At 55.3% G+C, this 10,558-nt stretch overlaps 1 protein-coding gene across 1 annotated transcript in view; it reads left to right on the plus strand.

The window, feature by feature from the left end:
* Positions 1 to 3,402: 3,402 nt before the first annotated feature.
* C26H6orf132 (chromosome 26 C6orf132 homolog) overlaps positions 3,403 to 10,558 on the plus strand; it is a 15,026-nt gene continuing 7,870 nt past the window's right edge. The window contains exons 1-2 of the mRNA XM_015650549.3: positions 3,403 to 3,845; positions 7,505 to 7,620. Of these exons, the coding sequence (XP_015506035.1) occupies positions 3,695 to 3,845; positions 7,505 to 7,620 (267 nt within the window). The 5' untranslated portion in view covers positions 3,403 to 3,694. The remainder of the gene's footprint in view (positions 3,846 to 7,504; positions 7,621 to 10,558) is intronic.

Raw genomic sequence — 10,558 nt, forward strand, 5'->3', positions numbered from 1 at the left:
GCCGTGCTCTGCTCTGAGCTCTCGGCACCACAAGCCCAGGGCAGCTGTCAGCAGCAGCGGGATTTGTGCAGCAGGGATGGGATGAAACGTCTCTGACACCACTGGGACCTTGCCAGGCCGTCACCTCGGGGCAAGGATGTGCAGCCCGAAGGGGACAGGGTGAGACAGTGTCCCCCCTGCCCAGCCCAGAGCCCGGCACACCCACCTGGGAGGGATTCCCGGTGATGGGGCCCTGGAGTGCGGCGCTGTCTGGGGTGGAGGAGGAGACAGCACTGGGGCCGTGGGCAGGGCTGGATGTCGGAGGTACCGGGGCCATTGTGACCCCGGGGGTCTCTGTGACCACAGGGCATCACCGGGGTGCTGGGTGTCACCAGGGCACGGAGCAGTGCAGGATTTACAGCCCTGGAACCCCTGTGCATCCTCTGCTGGGCCCCTGTCCCCTGGGCACGAGCTGGTTCCCTGTCTCCCTGTCCCTGGGAGCTGTTTGCTGTTCTGCAGCCACTCCTGGGGGTTTCTCCTCCCATCCCTCCCTCCTCCAGGTCTGGCCAGAGCTGCCCTCACTGCACAAACCCTTCTCAGACCTGTGAGTGCAGCAGGAACCGTCCACATCTGTGGGTGCAGCTCCTCACCCTAATGCAAAAGCAGATTGTTCTGGGGTGTTTACCCGAACTGGGATCAAAGGCAGCCTCACACTGCGATGTGTTACATCACAGCAGTGTTCACATGGCCCTTTCTATGCCATAAAATCTGCTGGAGATCTTCCAAGTGCTTTCCTGAGCTTTGTGCCCAGCCCAGCCCACCAGTCCCTTTCACTGTGTGGCCTCAATCACTCAGGAGTGAGTTGTCCTTCCTTAAAAATACAGCCCAGCCACCCAGCTCGGCAGCTTTCCTGTGTCTCTGGAGCCTGCAGTGCTCAGAAGCCTCCGTGGCCAGCAGCACACCCAGGCTGCTCCTCGTGCTGCTCCTGAGCTTTCCCTGCCCCTCCGAGGGGAGCTCTGTGCCTGGCTGGGAGGTGCAAGGTAAAGAACAAACATCTTTCATCTGCAACAAACAAATGGGAATGTGCACAGGAGCCTTGGCAGAAGTGCTTAGCAGCTTGTGTTGAGTGGGATAATAAATTCACCTCAGAATCCCTTCATGTTGCACGGGTGATGTTTTCCTGGGCTCACCACCCAGGGCGAGGCAGGAGCAGGGGTGGTGGGGTGGCAGGGCCGGGCTGTGGCAGCCCCAGCCCCGGGGCTCAGGAGCTGCCCAGAGCAGTGGCAGGGAGCTGAATCACCCCTTCTGCTCCCACAGCCCCTTTGAAGTCTCCTTGCTGCAGTGAGATTTTTGTGGGACACCTTTGTGCACGAGCCCAGGCTCTCTCATTCCACGGGATTTTATTGGCTTCACTTCTTAAAATAGTTCCTCTTCTCCTTCCCTTTTTCCATGTCTGCCTCTCTGTGTGTCCTGCTCCATTTGTTCACTCAGGGGCTGTGGATATCACTGAGCACTTTTGTCTTGCTGGCTTGTAGACAGATACTGTGTCCTTTGTCTTTGGGTTCTCCATTCCACCTGATTTCTGCTTTGAGAGGTGCCAGGGAATTTTCTTTAAATGCCACAGGTCAGACTTGGTGATTTCAGAGGTCTTTTCCAACCTCTTTGAACTGATCCTGTGCTGTAGACAGGTAGAATGATTATAAAAAAAAAAAAAGGCCTTATGAAATCAGGCCTCTCTCTGCTAAAATTGCTAAAATTCTTCTAAATGCAGCTAACAAGCGATTTGTGAGTTCCCATGGGAAGCTATTTTGAGAATGAGAAGTTCATTTAACACAACAATCTACTCTGAGGGTGAAAAACAAAAGCACCTGTGTAAGCAATAGGATTTGTCCCATGAGAACCCACAAAGGAAAAATGTAAACATATCTAGAGAGAGAAAATTTGGTAGGCATTTACAATAGCCAATTTTCAACGTATTGCTGATCAATTAGGTTAAAGGCAGTGCCTTCCTATAAATATGAGCTTTGTGAATAAAGAAGGAGGTGGAATGAGCCCAGCTGGCTGCAGGGCCGGGAGGTGAGACAGGATTTAGAGTTTCTGAAGTGCTGGAATGCAGATTGCAGCCTGCAGAGCATGGCTGTGGTGGACAGCAGCCTGCAGCAGGACAGCCCCAAACACAGCCCCAGCACCGAGGGAAATCCGAACAGGGAATATTCCCAGACCCCCAGACTGTGGAAATCTGAACAGGGAATATTCCCAGACCCCCAGGCTGTGGAAATCTGAACAGGGAATATTCCCAGACCCCCAGGCTGAGGCTCCAGTCACGGTGGGAGCATCTCCAGAGCAAAGCTGGGGGTGAGTGGCTCCAGAGCAGCAGAAATGCAGGGAGGACCATCCCTTCTCCAGGGTGTGTGTCTGTCTGTGTGTCTGTCTGTGTGTCTGTGTGTGTGTGCAGCCTTTCCATCCCACAAACAGCACTTTAGATAACTGTCAGGACAGTCCCACTAATTGCAGCCTCGTGCAGGGCACGGAGCCGCCCCTGCAGCCGCAGCCTGGCTCCAGAGCAGGGCTGGGAGAGGCATCCCAGCACTGCCCTGCAGCTGAAATCCCCCAGAAAACGCTTGGGATTAGCAGAGCTCCTCTACTGCAGCCACGGAATTGAATTCTAACGTTTTGATTCTCATTTTCCTTCCCAATTTCCCATTCATAATTCGCTTTATTGAAGTGCTGCCTCATAATCCGTGCTATGATTAGACTTCCCTTTTGGAATATCATAACAGTGCTCATTCTTCATTCTTCACAGGGGATTTAATGTGTTGTTTTAATTTGTTCTTTAAAGCAAAATAAGAAGATGTTTTTCACAAGGAAAGTGTGATTTCAAAGCGATTAAGTGATATTTATCACTGAAAAAAACAAATCCGTATTGTTTTGACTCTCAAAACTTGGTAGAGACAGAAAGGTGTAAGATCTTAAGCTGAAGTTGGAAACTGTGTTTCAGAGTAATTGTTTTGACAGCTACTTTGGGTTTAAAGTTCTCTAGGATTCCCTGCATTTTTTAGCAGCCAGCGTTACTGATTAACTCTCAATTTTTACTTGCATGACACAAAAAATCGTTATCAGTGCTAGAAATTTGCTTTCGTGCCTGAAACTAGAAATGGTTTGGGGTCAAGTCGCATCACCTTGAAGGTTTTTTAGTGAAAGCATCCAGACCCTCCGAGCCCCCCGGTGTCAGCGGCCGTGCCAGGGAAGCCGGGCAGGCAGGAGGGGAAGGGACAGAGAAACAGAAGCGAGAGGAAGGGCAAAGCCTGGAGGGTTGGGGCTGGATGTTAGCGAGAGGTTCCTCACCCCGGGCTCTGGGCAGGGCTCTGCAGAGCTCAAGGGGGAGGCGGCAGGCACAGGGTGGGGTTTGGGGGTGTCTGTGCAGGGCCCGCAGCCGCTCTGGGACGGCCCCGAGTGTCAGCTCAGCTCGCCCGGTGCCTCTGTCCCTCCGGCTGGCCCCGCTGCGGGCTCGGGGACACCTGGCCAGGGCTCGGGGACACCTGGCCAGGGCTCGGGGACACCTGGCGAGGGCTCGGGGACACCTGGCCAGGGCTCGGGGACACCTGGCCAGGGCTCGGGGACACCTGGCGAGGGCGGGCCGGGGGTGGGGCCGTCCCCGCCCCTCCGGAGCCTGTCGGTGCCGGCGGTGCGGGATGCCCGGCCCGGCTCGGCCAGCATGAAGAAGCACCAGCCGCACTCGGTGCAGGGCACCTTCAGCCGCCTCTTCGGCAAGCGCCACTCCAGCCCCAGCGCCGCGTCCCTGTTCGCCACCAACCCGCCCTGGATCTTCACGCAGGAGGTGACCTCGGACAGCGCGGGTGGCACCGGTCAGTGGCCCCGGGGGGAGCGGAGGGGGGCGGCGGCGGCTCCGCTGCTGCCCCGGGGGAGCTCCGGGAGCGCTCGGACACCCCGGGATGGGCGGCGCGGCTCCCGGAGCCGGCTCCGCACCTCGGCTGGGCCGGCTCTGGGAGAGTTAAACTTGGCTAAAAGAGGCTGACGAGTGGCTGTGAATCTGTTTTATCGCTTTCCCACGCCATGTTTGATCTGAGCCTTCCCAGGTTTGAGTTATTTACTCATAAACCTGTTTCTCGCAGGGCTGCGAGCGAGGAGGGAGCTGAGGGTTGCATATTCCTCGGGATTAATTTGTGTTTCTTTGTGGTTTTAATTGCAATACGGTGCCCTGGAGGCTCATGTAGGAGGGAGCCAAATTAATAGTAATGGAGCCAGGTAGATAGACGATAGCACTTTGTGGATGAAGTTTGGTGGCTGTTCGAGCCCAACAAACTCTTCCAAGATGAAAAAAAATGGAAGTGCTGCCTGCTGAGCTGTGCAGGGTGAAGTATTGTCTGTGAAAGCAACAGCGAGGTGGTTACACCCCAAAGGCCAAGCTGCTGAAACCAAGATAAAATTAAAATGTGACAGGGAGTTTCATGCAACTCTGCAACCTAGAAGGAAAATTGCTGATTTCTAACTGTCGTAAATCTGAGGAGGATTCAAGCTTCTCTCTGATGTGGTTTGGATTAAAAAAAAAAAAAAAGAAGTTGCTGTGTCTGCTTATTACAAGCCAGATTTCCGTGGCTGCAGTTCTGCAGTGGCAGTACAAAACTTTCTGCTCAGGTGTGGGTCACACTGCAAAGGACGGGAATCCTGAAAGCCGAGCCTAAGGAACAGCTGGTGGATGCTCCTCAGCATCCTCCTGGCATTTCTGCCCTGAGTTTGGTTTGTGGAGGGGGCAGTGGCAGGGCAGGTGTGACAGACACTGCAGCTGAGAGAGCGGGGTGAGGAGGGGACAGTGGCACAAGGGACAGCAGGACAGCAGCCCGAGGGACAGCAGGACAGTGGCCTGAAGGATGGCAGGACAGCAGCCCAAGGGACAGCAGGACAGCGGCCCAAGGGACAGCAGAACAGCAGTCTGAGGGACAGCAGGGACAGCAGGACAGCAGTCTGAGGGACAGCAGGGACAGCAGGACAGCAGGGACAGCAGGGACAGCAGGGACAGCAGGACAGCAGGACAGCAGTCTGAGGGACAGCAGGGACAGCAGGACAGCAGGGACAGCAGGACAGCAGGACAGCAGGGACAGCAGCCCGAGGGACAGAAGGACAGCAGGACAGCAGGACAGCAGCCCGAGGAACAGCTCTGCTGTGGCTGGCCCCGCACACAGCCCCCTCCTGCCCCGGGCAGCCCCAGCCCTGTTTCTGGGACATTTCTTGCACAGCTCTTGCCAGGAGGAGTCCACTGCTCCTGCTGATCCCCACCTTGGTTTCTCACACAGAGTAAACACAAGTTAAGCAATGTGGAATGGGTGTAGCTTTGCATGTCCCTGACTCAGAGATTCCTGAATGTAGTGACTGATGCCACCTCCTCCTCCTCCTCCTCCCGGGAGCTGTGGATACCCCGGCTCAAACCTGCTGCGCCTCCTCCAGGTGATGCAACCCCCGGCAAGGAAGAAGTTCCATTACATGAGTGGCAAATTGTTTATTTGATTTCCCATGGCTGAGCAAACACAAATGTCTCCAGGACAGGCTGAATGTCAAAAAGTGGCCGAAGCAAGGCCAGTGCTTGGAGCCAGCTGCTTCCCACAGCTTCCAAGGGTGCATTTCCTGATCCCTCCTTCCAGGAAACGAGGCTGGCAGAGCTCAGGTCTTGCTGGTGATGGGCTCCCAGCAGGCAAGTCCTGTTTATCTAGCAAAGAAAACACAACTACAAGCACTTCATTTTACTTTAATTAAAGCATTCAGGGTAGCGATGCTTAGTAATCTAGGATCAAAGTCCTTGTGATCTTTAATCCAGTTTCTCACTGGGTTTACCTAGTGACTTGTTAAATATAAAACTCATCATTTCAAGTCTCAGAACTACTCTGTCGCTGCTCAGGCTGTCTGAGTCCAAACTCTCCTGTTGCCTTAGCCTTAATTCCTGCTCCTTACTCACTGAACGCGGGGTCACCCACAAAATTAATCATCACAGAATCACAGAGTGGTTTGGGTGGGAAGGGACCTTAAAACTCATCTCATTCCACTCCCTGCCATGGGCAGGGACACCTTCCGCTGGGTCAGGCTGCTCCAAGTCCCATCCAGCCTGGCCTTGAACACTTCCAGGCAATTTGCTGGCACTTCTGTCCTCCCTGGGTCTCCAGCAGCTCCTCCTGAGTGCTTGGGCCCCTCCCAGGCAAGGAAGTGGTGAAGTCTTGGTTGGACCAGGCTGGCTGAAGCACAGGCTGACTGGTGATTTGAAAGCTGGAGAAAATGTCCTTTGTGTAGAGAATTGCTTGTAGTGGGAGAAGTTTGGGAAGTGAGGGAAGGGATTGCCTGGAAGGGCAGGGAGAGCAGGGCAGATGCTGCTGGGGGAGGTCGTGGGTGGGAGAAGGGAAGGGCTGATGTGTGTCTGGACTCTGTGGTGTGTTTGAAGGTTGTGTGGAATTCATCTGCCTGCAGTCCCTCAGCAGAGGCTGTGCTGCCTCATGCCCTGCCCCTGGTGTGCTCAGTTCTTCATTCCAGGTGTCCATGCAAGTGCTTTCCTTCTGTGGGACGCACACAGAGACATCTGCCCTCCTCTTTTTTCATTAGACTTGGTGTAAAGCTATTTCCTTCAGAGCTTCCTCCTGATTTCTGCCCATCCTTCTTCTCCTCCTCCCTTCCCCACCACCAAAGTGTTGTTGGGAGCTCTCCTGCAGCCTTCCCTTCAATCACAGCCATTTTCTTGCTTCCCCCTCCTTCCTCAAACCCTCAGATTTTCTTTAATGTCGGTCTCCTTGGCTACGAGTTATTTGTGTATCTCCTTCCAGCCAAGGTGGGGTTTACATGCTTCAGTATTTCTGCTTGTTAATTCATGCTGCTAATCAGACACAAAGAATGTAATTAAATTAATTTTATGAGCTTTATTCACTGTCAGAAATAAACCGGCGCAAGAGGTGTGGTTCAAGGTGAAAGCACAAGGCTGGGAACCAGGAATTCCTGCTGGCTCCTCCTGCTTGTCACACCAGGGCCCTGAGACTTCCTGCCCTGGTGTCTCCCTCCATCCACGGCAGTGCTTTGTGGGAGGTCACCCAGAGCAGCCTGGAGTGTGGAAGTGTTGGGAAGCAGCTGGAATTCCCTCTGGTTTGGATGTCAGTGCTCTGACAGTGCTCGGCAGGGCAGGAGCTGTCCCTCCTCCTGGTCAGCTCTGCTGCTGCCTCCCCCTCAATTCCAGCTGCTCACATCAGCCAGAATTGCATCCTGCTCCCTCTGAGCTGCTTCAGTTCCATCCTGCAGAGCTGAGGGACGGCTCTCTGTGCTCTGCAGGTGTGTGACAGGGCTGTGAGTGCCTGTCCTGCACACACAGGACCTTTCTCTCCCTGGTTTCCAGTCACTTCCCAGGATTTCCTCAGGATCTGCTGGGCTTTGCCCACTCCTGGCAGCTGATGCAGCAAGTTCTCCACTGCTCTCTTTGAACGTCCCCGGTGTTTTGGCAGTGCCCAAGCTCAGTGCTAACAGTGTGCTCTCCCCTCAGGTGACGTGATCCAGGTGTATTACGGTGACAATCGCTTCGGGACGGTGACAGACTCTGGCACAGCAACGCTGAAACCGCGGCCGAGGGTGCGGCCGCTGCTGACGTTCCTGCCCCTGGTGAGTGCCCGAGTCCCTGCTGGGCTGGAGCTGGTGTCCCCAGCCCCAGGGACAGCAGAACCACCCTGCAGTGACCCTGGCTCCGAGGGGCTGGCTCTGAGCTCTGGGCTGGCCTGGGCCACGGATGAGGCACTCGGGGGAGAGGCGTGAGCACCGTCACACTCACATTCTCAATTAAAGAATAATTGCTGAGCACGGAGAGGACAGACCAGGCTTGCACTGCCGTTTATCTCACTGCTGCTGGCAGGATCTGTCCCAGGATCAGGTGTGCTGCTGGAGCCAGCAGTGTGACCCCAGTCCTGCTGCAGCAGAGGAATCAGGTGATGCTCTGGGTGTGCAGGGGATGATTCTTTTCAATCTCTATGAAAAAACCATTCCCTGCAGAGCTACCAGTGCTCCAGCAGCAGCAGCAAGGGCCAAAACAGCCAGAGCAGAGGGTCTGGAGGTGGCTGTAACTCCAGAAGCCACGCTTGCTTGTGGCTGGCATCTGGAGATGCCCATAGCTAAGCTGAAGTGATACCCACAGCTCAGGAGCTCAGTGAAGACAGGAAAATGATTAAATCCTTTGGTCTTGACAAGGAGGTGATCTCTGCTAATGGAAGAGTGTGTGGTAGAGGCACTGACAGCAGGAATGTCTCCAGGACAAATCCTGAGGGCACCCAGGCCCTGCTGCTGCTGCCCACAGAGGCACAGCTGGCCCTGGGGCTCTTCTTCCCTTGTCAGGGTCCCTCACAAAGCTGGGCCTCCCCTCTGACAGTACCAGCTTTGACTGAAGGAATTAGTAGGAAAGCACTTTGAAGGATCAGTCTGCATTGGAAGTTTGCGCTCCTTTGGTGAGGTTTGATGATCATTTGATCTGGCACAGACTCTTCTGCTGCCACGCACATACCTGCACCAGGTACACACCTGCACCGGGCGGTTCTGCAGCTCCTGCCTTAACCCTTTCCCCCCACCCACGGGGAGCAGCTCCGGTGAGTCAGGAGGATGCACCCGCCCTGCCCCGCAGCTCCTGCACTGCTGCACCTGGAGCAGCCTCCTTCCCCCAGCCCTGGGCTGGCCCACACGGCCCTGGGCTGGCCCACACGGCCCTGGGCTGGCCCCACACGGCCCTGGGCTGGCCCNCCCACACGGCCCTGGGCTGGCCCACACGGCCCTGGGCTGGCCCCACACGGCCCTGGGCTGGCCCACACGGCCCTAATCCCAGCAGGGACTGCAGGAGAGGTCTCCCTACGTCCCCCTGGCTCCCCCAGGTGCAGGAGAGCTTTGGCATCCCAGGGGAATAAATCCCTTCAGAAAACCACCACGCTGCCCTAGCTCAAAAACAAGGAGATTGGGGGCAGCCCTTCATATTCAGAGAAATTCTTGGCCTCTCAGACCCCAGGTTGCTCAGCAGTTGTATTTTGGGGTGGCTTTTGTAACGGGCAGCCTCAAATCTTGGTCATTTAATGGCTGGGCAGGGGGTGCTCCTGAGAGCCCGGGGAGCTGGGGCCCATGGGGACAGGCAGGCTCCCTTCACTGGGCACATCTGACTGTTCCAGGGATGAAAAGTAATTCCTGGTGGTTACAGTGAAAGCTTCCCCCCACGGGATCCTCAGCAGGCACAAGTCTGATTCAGGTACCACAAACTGGAAATGCAGGTTCCTGGCACAGCACCCAGAGCCTGCTCTGAATCAGTGGGAGGTTTTCTGGGCTGGCTACACCCAGCAAACACCAGGAACGATCTTCCCAACCATCTCTGCAGACTGGCAGCATGCTGGGGATGCTTTCCATTTCAGAAGCCAGCTCATGATGTGGGGACGGGTGGTTTTTGAGAGATGCTGAGCATTAGCAACTGCCACAGAGGTTTTGGTGATGAACAGGCTTGCCCAGTTGGAAATGACACATCCAAAATTGCTGCTCCTTTATGAAGTGCAGACCGTGTCCTCCAGCTTTGCATAGCTCTCTTCTGACTGCCAGTTCCTCTCCACTCCTCCCCAGACAGGTGATGCAAATGCTGGCAATGCAGGAGCTCAGACATCTTTGCTTCCCTGGAAACCAGCAGCAATGGATTTCCATAGCAAATGGGAGCAGCTGGGGTTTTATTCTTTGTGATTTTGGTATCTCATTGCTCTGGACAATTGAACTATCAGCTCTTGAAGTGCCTCTCCTGGCCTTTGTCTCCCCTCTGGCTCTCAGATGAAGTTCAGGATGTGCCTGTGCTTTCACAGGCCTTGGCTTCTCCATCAGCACAGAGTTATCTGGTCCTTTGTGCAATCCCAGGGATATGAATTCCCTCACTCCCGGCTCACCAGGACCTCATTCCCTTGTGGTCACAGAGGTTTTTTGGTCATCTGCAGGGTGATGGATGTAGATGTGAAATATGTGTATGTGAAATATGTGTATTTCCTATTATTCTGGCCAAAGCTGGGGTATTCCAGGGCTCTCCAGAGGAGCCCAGGTGCTGCTGTTGAATCAGCGCTGCCCCAGCAGCTCCTGGGCTCCCCAGCCGGGCCAGAGTGGAGCTGTAATGTTCTGTCTGAGCCTGGATGGGGCTGGATGAACAAATGACCTTTGATCCAGGAGACTTTGGAATCCCGGAGCACTCTGATGTAAAAGCGGTGATAACGGCAGTGAAAGGCAAAGGGCAGGGGCTCAATCATTATCCAGGCTTTTGTGTGCAGGAAATGGCTGGGGAGAGGCGCAGGCTGATGGCAGGATAACATTTCCTTTGTCCAGGGCTGTTAGCAGGGCAAACATCTGCCTGGGGAATGCAGCAGGGTGGATGTGGAGCCCGGGAAGGGGACAGCGTGTCCCTGAGCACTGCCCGTGTCTGTCTGTCCCTCGCTGGATGTTCCCTCGGAGCTCGGGACCTTTCTGCCATTGAGGTGCCCCAGGCCGCCCCCCGGTCCTGCCCGGCCCGAGTGCCCAGGGCTGTCCTGGAGACCCCCGGAACCCCCTC

This window comes from Parus major, chromosome 26 (genome assembly GCF_001522545.3).
Source record: "Parus major isolate Abel chromosome 26, Parus_major1.1, whole genome shotgun sequence".
Lineage (NCBI taxonomy): Eukaryota > Metazoa > Chordata > Aves > Passeriformes > Paridae > Parus > Parus major.